The 14563-nt window shown below is 49.6% G+C and overlaps 1 protein-coding gene across 1 annotated transcript in view; it reads right to left on the reverse strand.

Moving 5' to 3' along the window:
• Positions 1–960: 960 nt before the first annotated feature.
• Positions 961–14563, reverse strand: part of LOC8051439 — a 29241-nt gene continuing 15638 nt past the window's right edge. The window contains exons 2-3 of the mRNA XM_040207189.3: positions 7821–8090; positions 961–3152 (exon numbers count right to left, since the gene is read on the reverse strand). Of these exons, the coding sequence (XP_040063123.1) occupies positions 2806–3152; positions 7821–8090 (617 nt within the window). The 3' untranslated portion in view covers positions 961–2805. The remainder of the gene's footprint in view (positions 3153–7820; positions 8091–14563) is intronic.

Here is a 14563-nt window from a genome sequence, read left to right on the forward strand (position 1 = left end):
GCCATAGGTTACCCGAATATATTTTGACTTTGACTTAGAGATCGTAGCACCGGAGACTTTCTTGCTTCCTAAGACAACTTTAAAATTACCATTCTAATTTTTTTTTTCTTTAAGTATGGGTTTTGTTTGACAATTGTGACGACGAGCGAGACCGCTTTTCTCTAGTAACTTCCGGAATGAATTTCTGGGATTTACTAGAGAAAAGCGGTGGCTAGCGCAATCTCTATGGGCTTCAGTCGATTACAAACATGCACAGACTTTTTTTTTTTTTTTTTTTTTTTCTCCAAGCAATTTTTATATAAACCATGAGACCAACTATTTGGGCTGCTGATATTTGAGCACGTCCACTTTCGAGTCGTTTAATGCAATAAGTGAGGAGAAACTTTCCAACTTTCACAGGACAAAGGCGGAAAATATTCCGACCAGCTTTCGAAGTATAGCGTTGTTCCTCCTCAACGCAGTCATTTCTGACTTTGCGGCCATTCGGCGGTATCACTTTCAAGTTCCAAGGTACACACAAACAAACTGGACCCTCTTCAATCGATATGACGCTTATTCCATTAGAAATTATAAGGTAACATGCACCATTAAAATATGCCTTCCGTAAACATTCGAGCTAGCTAATATGCAGGCGCCTATTTTTCTAGCTCGCACGTTATAAAATCGATCTCGGGATAAATTCCCCAATATATCTAAAATTACAAGGAAAAATTCTCGCGCAGTTTACAAAGAAGCCTACCAAATGTATACAGAGTAGCGTTACCGCTGCGGAGTGGTGTCAAAGCCGCTTGCCCTAGCCATAAAATGTGTTCCAATCAACTTACCGTCAGGTTCCACTGTCGTTGGTACTCGCCCTTCAAAACGGCTACAAACCGTTTCTGACTAATTGGCGGTCAGCTTCCCACGAAGAAGGCTCAGGACCTTTTCCCCAACTCGGACAAAAATAAGAAAAGGCTCGCGTTTTGTTTTTGTGTACGAAAGTATAATTTCCAGAAAAATAGTCACTCGTAGCACACACTTTGTTTGCACTTTCGTCCGCCAGATGGCGACAGAGGACGATGCCAGAATGAATCCATGGATCGCGTTTTGCGGTCCATTCGCGTAAATGCCGTGACGTGGGGCAGGACGCCCTCACGCTGCGGTACACAATGGAAAGGTCATCATGAGGTAAAAAAGAAATCTCTCTAGAAAACTTTCAAAAATATAATAGAGCTTCCACAGCCCAACCCTCTTTTTTAATTATTGCTCATCTTCGCGGGTGGCGGGGGGAATAATCCCGCAGCCCGCTTTTTTCTTCTTCTTTATTGCCATTTAATCAAAAGAGGGAGCACCCGCTGCATCGTACGTAATATGTCTTCGATATGTAAATGTATAGCTGCTCGTGAACGCGCAAAGGCTGGCAAGTTGTGCCCACTCTATATGATCATCGATAAGCTAACGTTGCAATGGACGCTACGTGCTTTACTATGTTTCACTTTTAGTCCGACCCCATCAAGCAGCGCCAAAACTGCATCGTCACGACACTCGTTGTCTTCGTGGGTAAGCCTAGGGATGCTATCATCGGCTAAATCAATCACCCACAGAAAGAAAGAAAGGAAAAAAAAAACGCGCAGGATTAGGGTTGGATGGATGGATGCTAACGGTTCTGCCCTTTACACCGGGCGGTAACTTGCGCCCCCTAACGATGAGCGCAGTGACGATGCACTCCTGGCGCCGCTTGATTGGCTCCAGCGGGATCGTCGGTTACGTTCGAACTATTGATAGCAGACGACGTGTAGCTGAATCGCTCGGCAGTTCTTTCCCCGCACGACCGCTCTGTCTACACGTTTTTGTGAGCGTGGAGAGCAGGGTCACGAGATACAAGGGGCAACGCCGCGAATGGTCCAGCTATGCACGTAGATTCAACCGAGCTGTCAACTCTGGAGGGGAGTAAAGAAGGCACTGCTGGCGAGATAATCTTTAAAAAAAAGAAAAGGACATTGACGGGATGTTTAACAGCGCCCGTGCGATCATCAGCCAGTATAGCCCCTTATGGTATTTGGGCATCTCTTCTTTCTCAGATATTAAAAAAATAAAAATAAACATATGTACAACTTTGATCGACGTTTAAGGAAATGAGCCGACCGCAGAAACGGTCACGAACAACACGAACAACAAAAAGATTAAAAACAACGATTAGAAAAAATAAAATAAAAAGAGGCGAGGTAGCTCTCTGAATGGTCCGGCCATGCACTGATGAGTTACAGGAAGACAACAGGGGGAAAATAGGACAGTTCGAAAATAAAACACACCTGAGAGCATCCACTAACAGATCAAACGAAACTGAGAGCGAACAAAAAAAAAAAAAAAAAAAAAAACAACGATGAGGAGAAAAAAAACACAATAAGTAGGCTTTCGACATAACTTACAAGACACGCGCAGCTATGGTTAAAAGCACTGTTCTACAGTCGCAGGAATTTCGGGAAGAAGATTCGGAGTAGCCGTTGGAATGTGTGACGCTTGCGTCCCGTCCTCGGCGTCGGAACACAAGCCAGGGGCAGCCGGAGTCAGGCGCCCCGCGCTGCGAGTATATCCACTGGTCGCGCCGCGTGCACCACGCACACTGGACACACTGTGTCCCCTGCAAGTCCGCCGTCGGTGGGGCACGTCATCGGGGAGTTTTCGTGGACTGTCTTTCCCCCATCCGCTACGCACCTCGCAACGAAGACGCCGCTACTGCGCGCCACTTGCCGAGCTCTGGACCTCGTAGCGGGCTGCGGAGAGCGCCGGGAGACGGCGGAAACGGTCCACGAAAAGCCCCCACCATCACGACGTGTCCCCCGACGGCGGCTGCGTTCCGGCGGACGTGGAAGAGCTGCTGTTGAGGTTCACGCTGCTCGCCGAGTTGTTGTTGTTGAAGAGCGACGCGATGACGGTCATGAGCCGGAGCTCGTGCTCCATCTCCTCCCTGCGCATGCGCTCGACCCGCTCCATCTCCTCGTGGCGCAGCCGCTCTAGGAGGTCCAGCTCCAGCCTCATCCGCTTGTGCTCGAGCTCGACAAACTTGTCGATGCCCCGGGTGATCAGGTCCGTCATGGTGGACGCCGCCAGGGTCGGCGGGGAGGGCGCCAGGGCCTCGGGCACGGACGCCTTCCGCTTCAGCGACGCCCGACCTGCGACGGGGGACCCGCGGTGAGGACTCCGGTGCTGGTCTGCGCACGGGGGCGGGAAAGTGGGATAGCCAAACTTTACTATTTCCGGCATGCCATATCTCCTATTCCTACAGGGTGTCACAAAAGAAAATTTACACGGTCTTTTTTACCGTAAAAATAAACTAGGCATCGCCGAACGCTCATTCTCCGCCCAAAGGTAGAGCTAGAGGTCACAACCATATGCCAAAGTCTCAGCCCGATCCGATAACTTAATCAAAAGTTATAAGTGATTTTCTGAAAAGTTCAATGGGAAAATGGAGCCCATTTTTGCGAGTTTTCGGTTTCTGGTGCCATACAGCCCCATGTGTTTGAAAACTCCGTCGGCTGCCATTTTCCCACTGAAATTTTCAGAAAATCGCTTATAACTTTTGATTAAGTTATCGGATCGGGCTGAAACTTTGGCATCTGGTAGGACCTCTAGCTCTACCTTTGGGCGGAGAATGAGCGTTCGGCGATGCCTAGTTTATTTTTGCGGTAAAAAAGACCGTGTAAATTTTCTTTTGTGACACTGCCATATTTCCTATTTCTAGATTCAAAGTGGCCGTGGTCAACATGGCCAATGAAGGTTATGCCCAAACAAACATTTTCTCGCGCTTTGCAGTCGGGTGGCGTCACGTAGCAAGTCAAGCAGGTAGCCTAAAAACGCAACGTTTTGAGCATGTATTTTCGTTTTTCTGCAGTAACTTTAGCCAGCATTCGTTTCACAGCACCAAACTTCCCCCAGGTTGCCCCATATTGTCGCAATTGACGTCACGTTCACTGTTGCTGCCAAATGGTTGCCGCGTTCGATCTTCCTCCACTAGCCGCACACCGCCGTATCCGATTCCGAGAGCAGCTTATTTCAAAGCACAGCCGGAAGCACACTGCCCTGCACCTTCTACACTGTTGCAGGCTGGTACTACAGGTAAACTGATTGAGCCAAGTTGACGGTACAGCCCTCGGCCTATGACACCATATTTAAAACTTCAAAAACTTTAAAACAAAAGTGAGCTACAAAGAAAACGGTGCGTTTTCGTTGTTTCTGGATTATTAAAACAAAGAAGGCGCATTGTTTTGTGTGTTCGCTGGCTCATTTTGTCGCGGGATTCTTGGTTCCGCGCGTGAAAGAAGCTGCAGAAACGTTGCCCTGCTGACGCGACGCAGGTTCCGGTACTCCTCCGGGTCCCTGTCAAGAAGCTCCTGTCAAAACTCGCCTAGCACGCCGCGATCCTTTACAGCGATAGCTGTTACGAGTTCTTCCCACCACCGGAAACGACGTCCATTGTTGACGTTGTAGAAGTTGGCAATGTAGGGCGTCTGACGTCGATGTAGCCGAATCCTCGAAAAAGGTCGTGCGCCGTCCGCGGGAACCGAACCTAGGTTTCAGAAGTCCAGACGTACGCCGACGCTACGAGGTGACCAATCAAGAAGCGTCAAAAGCGCAAGTCACTACGCCTTTTCTGTTTATGACTGGTTCAGCCATGATAGAGCATGTATACAGGAGCATGGTCCCATTAGATCGTAGCGTCGGTTGCGTCTGGACAAACGAAAAGGTTCGCTGCGTGCGAAGCGGAAGCTTTACCGCAGAGCTACACCACAGCGTTAATAACCCGCTCTATAGCTAGTGCTTTTGCAGTACCCGATGCCCACTGCACGCAATCTCTGGAAACACATGAAATAGCCGATACCTAACGACTTCGCCAGGACGTGTACCAACCATCGCTGCAATCAACCTTTAACCCAGCAAGATGTTCCTTGTGGCTGTAGCAGTGACGTAGTGGTTCGGGGGGTCAAACCCCTCCCCCCCCCCCCCCCCGGAGGGGGGGACGGGGGGGGGGGGGGGGGCCGCTGGCTCCCCTGCTCACGCAGTCGTTTTTGCACGGGCCATGGAGCAAAGGGAGAGCGCGAACAATCTCCAACTCGTGGCTTCGCCGATTTGTTCTGTAGGGCTTTTTGGAAGCATTCCGCTCTGCGTAGAAGACGCTCTGTCCTGTCCCTCTCGTTGTTAGTGTAGTTTGCTTATTTCAACAAAGCACACAGCAGGCTTGTCTTTTTAGAGCGCAGCTCTTAGGGGCCCGTTCCCGGCTTGAGCAGCGTCGGCGTAACCAAGGTCACGGGACCCCCAAGGTCATCCCAAGGTCACGTGACTCCCCCCCCGAAGTCGCGTGACACCCCCCGAGGTCACGTGACCCCCCGCCGAGGTCACGTGACCTCCCCGATGACGTCATCGTCACTGATGACCTCACCGGCATCCGCATCGTCATCATCACGGATGACGTCATCAGTGACGTCACTGATTACGTCACCGACATCCGCATCGTCATCATCGCTGATGACGTCATCGGAGTCCGCATCGTCACTGATGACGTCATCAGTGACGTCACTGATGACATCATCGGCATCGTCACGTGACCGCCCAAGGTCACTTCACCTCCCCCCCCCCCCAGTATCCTTCCCTCCTCCTCCTCAAGAGCTGCGCTCTAACTCGGTGTTACAGGGAATTGTAAACGCCTTTCACTTTCTTTTTTTTTTTTGTAGTCGAATGCTTATTGCGACGCCACTTACATTGGTGAGACGGGTAGACGAAGAAGCAGCTTTCTCGCATAGAATACATGTTGCCAATTCAACACACGCTACACGGGCGAAGTCCGACCTGATCGATCATTCCTTGACGACGGGTCATGCTTTGGATTTCAACTTCGCGTCGAACTTGCCACGAGAGCAGAGGTGGGAGCCGCGGAAGTTCGTAGAATCGTGGTTTATCTCCCATGATTCATCGGCGTGCAATGTCAACTGCGGCACCTTGCCGCAGTTGACATTGCTTGGCCCTCACCAGCATGACCCTAGTCATGCCCCTAATGGTTGTGCGAAATTTATCTGAATTTTCAGCGTCGACGCTTTTCTCTTTTTTTTTTCTGTTTATTTATTTTTATATATATATGCATATATACATATATTTTTTTTTGTGACACTATAGTTATTTTTGTTTTGTCTGGCCGGCACGCGTTGGTAATGCAGTGGTACCTCAAAGAGCGGAGGGAGGGAGTTGTGTGATGTGAAGAAGCTTTTTAGAGTTGGTAGGCCGCAACTACGACGTCAGTAGAACAGTGAGCCACTACGCTTGTATTCCTGTAAATGAAGCCTGCTCCGTTTTCAAAAATGTCAATGCAGCTCTACTCGTTCGTCCCTAATCTTTGCGTGAGCGTACGTACCGCCGTGCTCACCCTGCTTCGTGCTGGGGGGAGGGGGGGGATAACGCCGCGGAATCCCCCCCCCCCCCCTCCACACACAGACACACCTCTTCGAAACCAAATCCAGGCTACGCCACTGGGCTGTAGTGTACGAAGTACTGTGCGCGACTCGACGCCCCTACGTCGAAGCCTCCTCGAGCAGAATCATGCTTGTGTCGTCATGCTAACAAGGGGCGCTAACAAGGAGGATAGAAGGGTAGGAGAGGGCATAACGTCAGCCGCGTAGCCTCCACAAACCATGCTCCCTTGACGCCTCGCCTTTCTCATTTTCCTCCTCACCATCCTCACTTATCAGGCCAACGTGACCACATTACATGACCGTAGTAGTAGTACCATAACCGTAGCTAGCCTTTGTCTCGCCTTCGATCTGATAAAACCTACCGGACGGAGCGCGCGCAAGCCAGCAAGGAGTCCTTCTACAATCAACCATCCATTTCACACGTGACATGTCACGCGCACCAATTGCCAGGGAGATCTACGGTCACGTTGGCCACACCATCGTTTAAACTTTTGATGACTAGGCTTCACCAATATTGCAACATGGCCCCTCCTAGTTGGGCGCTAAGCTTATCACGGTGCTCTATTGCTCTCTGCACGTAACAGCGGCGCACGATTCTTTTCGGCGGTAGCAAACGTCGGTTTCGCTCTGGGAGAACGCTGCCACGGTGCGATCGTGCGATGTTGGAGTTTCGCGGCACTGTGAGGTCAAGAACACGTTCGGTCCGTCCTCGCTGTCGTCTGCTCGTCGCCTCCTTTCTGTGAATGCGCTTGGCAGACGGACTTATCGCGGACGTGTCGTCACGTGATCAATCCGTCCGCGAATCAGACCGTCGCGTGAATCGGCCGTCGAGCGTCGGCGTGTTTGCCGCTTGGGGAGGGTCGGAGGAGCCAGAGTTGCGCGTTCATCCCCGTAGCGCCGTCTTTCCTGCACGGCATTTGGAACCTGCTCCTCGCGTGAATAAATTCAGCGAACAGCGACGCCGCGCGTTCGAGGCGCGCGGCGCGCTCAAGATCAGGGGAATGTTCACCAGGATGCATGCAACGTCTACTTTCCTGCACGGTATTTGAGTCTGCTCCTCATGTGACCGGATCTCGGCGAATAGCGGTGCGGCGGCACGTGGAAAACAGACGCGCAACTCTGGCTGCCGTACTGAGTGGTCTTCGGAGAGCAAGTCTTCTGCTTCTTTCGCAGGAGTTGTATTGACGTCAGAACGAGCTCTGCATCGCTTTCACTGAAGGGATAGTGGGTAGACCTGGATGCTAGATGCCTCGAGGCCTACCCACTATTTTTATGTTTTCAATCAGCCAATAAGAGCTCAGCGTTCGGACATCATCGCGTCCCCTGTGCAAGGAGCAGACAAACTTGCGCTCCGCTATCTCCGAAAAGAGGGGTACTCACGGTTGTCCGGGTCCGCGGTGGTGGTGGTGATGGTGGGGAAGTTGTCGGACGCCGCGAAGGCTTGCTGCCCGGGAAAGCGGAGAGGCGGCGGCGGTGCGGCGCACTCGAGCGGGCTGCCCGGCGAGCGACTGTAGTCCAGGCTGCCGCCGGCGCTCACGGTTCCACCACCGCCACCTCCCGCGGCGACCTGGGCCACTCGAAAGAAGCCGGCGGCCGCCCGGTCATCGCCGTTGCCCTCGGACGAGGGCGCCAGTTGCGAGCAGCCGGGGCCTGCGAGGAGATGCGCCCGCGCTGAGGACGGCCGCAGCCAGGCCGGCCAGGCACGGCGACCGGCCAGCCAGGGAATCGTGGCGGACAGTCGGCCCCCCGTGCCGTCCCCCCCGCCGCTCGTATTGTCCCCAGGGGCCAACAACCTCGGCCGGCCCGCGTCGGCGCGCGCGCCCGAGCGCGTCAGCGCCTCCAGCGTTGCCCCGAACGCTCGGAGCTGCACGCTACGGGCCTCGTCACGGCGAGGGAAGGCCATCGCGCCGTGGACGACGAGGACGGACGTGTGGAGCGCGTGGAGGCTCCGGTGGCTCCGGCGCTCCGGTGCCGCGGCGGCCATTGTGAAAGAAAGAGCCGCTTGGGGGCGGGGAAGTCAGGGAAGTCGCCAAAAACGGTGAAACAATGGGTTTGGATGAGGTAGAGCTCAGTAAAAGATCAGAAAAAATGGTGGGTAAAATCAAGGAACGGATAGAGGTTAAATCTGATTAAATTGGCCTAAACATGATTTAGTCTAAATTAAAAAAAAAAAGTGACTAGGTGGCGCAAATCACCACCCAATTCAAAGGGAACAGGCGCCACGCATCTCTCCATCCGATCACTCGGCAAGCATGCGCGGCATGCGCGTGCTGCGGACGAGAAACCGGGGGCAATGTGCAGCAGGTGTCGGGTGGTGTCTGTACTCTGTTCACCCCTAACCTGACAGTGCGGAGGAAGCTACGTGCCCGCTGGACCAATCAGGCGTCGATCTTTAGCCACGTGATCCCACCCATTATAACCAAATGGTTATAAAGTCACGCCTCCGTTATAACCAACAGAAATGCGTGGCGCTGAGGAACGACGTCACTGGTGCATCATGTGATCCCCCGGTTGACGCTGTGCACACAGCAACTCCCGTGGAAATGAGCAAGACGTTTGACTATGCCAAGTGCCCCGGGGTAGACTGTCTCGCCTCATCATCCGCCAAGCTTGGTCCGTAGATTGGAACGGGTGGCTCTTCCGGGCGCTTTGTAGGTGAGGAGACGCTCCACATTTCTAAGTGTGTATACAGAAGTTATTAAATGGATAAATGTGCGTACGACATTCCACATCCGAGAATAGACGCGCTCCACACCGTTCGAGTCAGTTCGCCTCGTTCACTTTTTCCCGGGAAAAATAAAAGGCAGCAGCGAAGGTGCTGCGAACATTCCTCCGGTCAAGGTAATAGGAAATTCTCACAAAAGCCGTTTTTCCCTCTAGTTAACGCTCGTAGCTGAATGAGATGCCTGCACCCTCTCCAAGAAAATCGAGACGTGTGTGAAAGAGGCGGCGCGTTCAAAAGGGAGCCGCCGCCTTCATACAAACGTCGCTAGCAAATTAAAAAAAAAAAAACAAAAAAAAAAAAAACATGACGCTTTGGACAAACACGGCGTTCTAAAAAGCCTCTGCTAAAAAAAAAAGGACAAACAAATAAAAAGCCTGAAGCTACATTGTTTTTTTGCCATCGATTCGTCTCGTTTGCAAAAGCATAGAAAGAGGAATTCGCGCGAGGTGCACAGTAGTTAGTGCAAAGAAGCTCCAACTGCTTGTCCGTGCCGCCATTATCATCCCCCAGGACAAAGGCTACCTTTGACGCGAGAATGCATACCCACCCTCCAAAGCCACGCAATGAAAGCTTCATCTTCGAAGGCGCTGCATCGGGGGTATGCGTTGTATGAATTTGATTCAGCGGATTTTCAAGGATTTCTTTTTATCCCGGCAATATTTATTTATGATAACCACCTACACGCTGCTATCTAAAGTGTGTTGGTCGTAGTTGTTAATTCAAAAAAAAAGGGAGAAAAAACAACATGATATGGCCTTGGCACTGAGACTGTGTTTACGTTTCATGGGTCTGCTCAATTCAGTTCTTTATTTAAGACACATTTTTCGGATGAACTCCCAGCAGCCCCCACCCAATCTTGCCGAGGTGCATGGTGCCAACTTCAGTCGTGCACATAAACTTGCTATATTGTCGATTACTTTCTTGCCGAACCTAGCACAGGGCGTTTGTAGCAGACATATTACGCACGTGTCAAAACTGTTCTAAATGACCACATGGTGGAGGTCATCGCGGTTTCAAAAAGACATAAATATATATTAAAAAAAAAAGTTTCTGAAATGATGCCGCCACGGTAGGAAGCCTGAGAGAATGCATTCTATTCTCTAATTTCATATTTCTTATCGCATGTACGACTGCAGTTTTTCTCTTAGAAAATATCTGCGCGAAAAACTACCGGGATGTCACACAAATACTGAAAATGAACATTCAAATCTAGAAAACAAAATAACCAAGAATTGCAGCAAAAAAAAAAAAAAAAAAAAAAAAAAGTCCGGTCGTGCATTGATCAATAGAGAGTTCTAGGGGACCGCTTTTGCACACCCGATACGGTACGATGGGCCCTCCAGTACGAACTGCGCATGTGCGAGTCTTCTGTGATAGCGCATGCGCAGTGCGTACCGGACGGCCCATCGTACCGTATTGGATCTGCCAAAACGGTTTCCTAAAACTCCATAATAATTCTAACTCATTGTTAGATTCATTAATTGGTCTAAGGCGATGACCGATCGAGATGTTACAGTGGTGCCAAATGATTAACGTAACATTACGGGGGTTCGTATACGGCCCTAAGAGCTACGTTCGCTCGCTGGACATTACGATTCCACGGGCTGATGACGGTACAGAATAAAACGCGTACATTTTTCTAATTTTTTTTTTCTTTTTACTGACGCCATGTTGCCAGTAAACACGTCGGATAGTTAGCGAGTTAATTCTTCACGGTCGCATGCTATTCACCACGCCGCAAGTTAGAGAACATCGGATGTCTAGATCTCAAGTCCCACTGCACGTGTACATTATACAAAAGTGACGCGGTCTGCGGACACGAATACAGAACCGTCTGCTTACACGCCTCAAGCGCGTCTGAAGCATGTTTGCCCTCATACATATGCTCCGAACATGGCCGCAGACCGCACAAAGCATATGTCCGCAGAAAAAAAAAAAAAAAAAAAAATTGGACATCCGCAATTTTGCAGTTTATTGCGAATCTCGCAGCAGCACGCCAACGCGGCCCACAAGGCGATAATTGATTTTTAGGCCGTCACCGCGTCGTGCAAACAGGATTTCTTTCCGCGGAGAGCTCGCTGTCAGGGAACGACGGTGCCGGGAACGGGTGACAAAAGCCGCGGCCGCGACCTTGGGGATGGAGAGGAGGAGGGAGCAGCACCCAACTGGTTCCCGGAACCCGAAGCGGGACTTTGGGAGCCGCGTTTTGGCCCCCGGGCTGACGGACACGGGGATGGGTGCAGTGAAAGGCGCCCACAAACACGGCCTGGGAAGCGCCTCTCGGTCCCCCCGAACACAACAAAGGGGCACTTTACGGTCGCCTTCGGCGTACTGGGGGTATTACTCTCAGTTTACCAGGAAACTTCTTTTTCGTGTATTTTCTTTTGTCACCTTGGGCAAAGATGGTCGATGCACGTGCAAGCCTCACTTAGCGCGCCCGCGCGCGTCGATTGAATACGAGCCATGCACTAATTCGCATGGAGGAGATGTTGACGGCGAGGCCTTACTTTACCGTCATATTCGTGTTACGTAACCTCCGCTCATCCCCCTCCCCCTTCCTGCCATACAGACCAGTCATCAGCGTTGATATAGTGCATAGATGCTCGCCACAGATGCTACATGATTAAAATCAGTTTTGTGCGTGCCTGTGCACGTGCGCACGCACGCAAGCACAAGCTAGTTTTGCAAATGCTGGGTTTGTAGGTACCCGTGTTGCACGGGCTAGGGTGCCTTCATGAGCGCTTGCGTATAAAAGGCAGTCTTGCGTATAAAAGGCAAGAGACCTTTTGCCGAATTACCCGAGATCAAGAAGAATGCCGGGAACGTAGGTATACACGCGCTGCGCGTGCTGGCGTCGCAGCTCCAACTGTTCGAAAGCAAAACTCTAAAACAAATGGCACTCCGCACGCGCGTTCCACGGACGCTTTATTTTGGTTATTTACTCGGAATCTTTTCCACGGGGAAGGCGAGCACGTGCAGCGCGTGCACCTACGTTCCCAAGATTCTCTTTGATGCTCGGGTAATTTAGCGATAGGTCTATTGGCAACGTGAGCGGTCGATAGCGTCGCTGTGGTCGGCCTTCTGCGATTGACCAAATACTGACTATGACGTCAGCAAAGGATTTTCCATCGACGGAAATAAGACCAATGTAAGAACTTAAATTTTGACGGTCTTTGGAGCGTTGCTTTCAGAGTGCAATGATTTCAAGCTTCCACCATGCTCTTTACAAACACCATCTAAATGGTGTTCGCCAGGTAATGACGTCAGCAGAGGTAACCATAGGAGGGCGCCACCAAAACATCTCGCCGCTAATTACGAATGCACGGGAAACGTGTCATCTCTTTTAGCTTCTTCATTTCAAATATTAGCTATGTACACTCCAGCACGTGTGACTAAAAGCCCAGCATGCTCCTCGGGGCCCTAATTTACGCAGTAATTGGTGTTCCAATTACTTAGCGAAAACTCCTATGGTTATCTTCTGAGGTGAGTGCGTAAGTATACTTTAAAAACTTAAAAAAAAAAAAAAAGAGTAATAAACAGGAGGGAACATGTGCCGTCCGTGTTCTGCCCTGTATTTAATTCTCTCTTGATGTTCCGTTCAGTGATTATAGATATATCTTTTGTCACTTCGGACAAAAACAACCAACCCCCCCCCCCCCCCCCCCCCCCTAAAAGCCCTACAATTAAAAAAAAAAAATTCCGAACATGCTTACATATGCTGATGTGTTTTTAGACTCGGACGATATTCTATAAGGATGTAGGACAAAATGGCCCCTGCCAAAATGGTCCCGGACAGAATGGTCCCGAGTGATTTGTTGACACTTTTGGCGCTCTTTGAAGTTTTAGTGAACTGCTACTCTGAAGCTTTATTCAACACACCTGTAATGTATATTTTAATGTATTTAAGATTTCTGTTATATATTTGAGGAAACAACTAAACAAGTCCAAAAGTAAATTGAAGTTCTATTATCGCTCACTTGGCTCTATACGCGTCTCCTATTCGCATACGCCAGAGCACCGTAAAAAGCTGGAACTTGGAGGTCATACACAAATACACACGCGCACACTAAAAGCACAAGGTCGCCATGCACTCTGCGATTGATTGGACTAGTCGCGATAATAACGTGCACAAAAAAGTCGACGGACGCCATTAGTACGTTTTGTTTTTAAACACTGCTTGATTTGCCTGATCAGTTCGTAGCGTCGGCTGTTTTCCGTGATTTCGAATTAGCGCAACGGCGCCGCAAGAAAACGCATGACTACATTTTTGTGATGGCGTGCGTGCTGTGGTATATCGCTACTGCGTGATGCACGTTAAAGACCCCAAGCTGGCAGTGGTACTGCGCTGGCAAACTTTCTTGTCTACAGCGTTAACCAATATCGCGACGCCGTTCCTCAAAGGTAGACCGACCTTACACTGTATAGACACGAACCTCAAATACTGTAAACGACTTATTTTTCGCGGACTCAATATTTCGCGATTTAATTCCAAGCTCAAGTTTTGGAATAATTCGCGGGTTCTAATTTTCGCGACGCGGTGGGAACTTTGTGTTTTGTTCGCGGGCCCTATTTTTCGCGAATCTTAAGTCCTAGCAAAAATTAAGTCGTTTGTAGTATATATGGGTGGTTTCATCTCAAATCGTGCAGGCAAAAAGGGTCGAATTTTTAATTTCGATGAAAAAAATATATGTTATGGCGCCGTTTCTAAAAACGCAGTCGCCATAAACCGCAAGTTCGTCAGATTTTTTGTTCTCGACTTATGAATTTTTAAAGGGGCCGCGGCGAAAAGCAGTGTTTTTCACGCCCGTCGTGGGTCGGATGTTTCGCTTGATCTCCCGCCGTGGATTTTCATTCCACATCATATTATCTTTTTTCAAGCACTCTGTGGACACATTTAAAAGGCTCCAATACCATAAAATAATTTTATGCGTTTTGCTTTTTTTCTGTAAAAATGTCAAAAACGCCCCCTCGATCAATTGTTGACGAACTTTGACAGTTATTTACTGGTGATCTACTTGGGTTATATCAATATTTTTTATGTCCACGGAGAGCCCAAAACACGCTCTTTATATGTATAATAAAGTGACTCAGCTGTACAAAATATCTTTTGCGGTACGTATACGTTAATGTTATGTGAAAACCAAAAAGTACCATATTTGAAATTGATTTTCTCAAAAAACCCATTTTTTTATTTTTTTTATTTTTTGTTAAAATGTAGATGTGATAGTTTTCTACACGAAAATCAAGTCGAGAAAGTGTATATTTTGTTTGTATGTTTTATATTTAGGCCTCAATATCGGAAAAAGACGTCTTTGTTTTGCAAGACCTAAGTCAGACATAGCGACCCATGCGTCTCCATGAATTGTGAAAAAGTTTGCTTGAATTTTCTTCTGCATTT

Source organism: Ixodes scapularis, unplaced genomic scaffold (genome assembly GCF_016920785.2).
Source record: "Ixodes scapularis isolate PalLabHiFi unplaced genomic scaffold, ASM1692078v2 PGA_scaffold3__209_contigs__length_174095766, whole genome shotgun sequence".
Classification (NCBI taxonomy): domain Eukaryota; kingdom Metazoa; phylum Arthropoda; class Arachnida; order Ixodida; family Ixodidae; genus Ixodes; species Ixodes scapularis.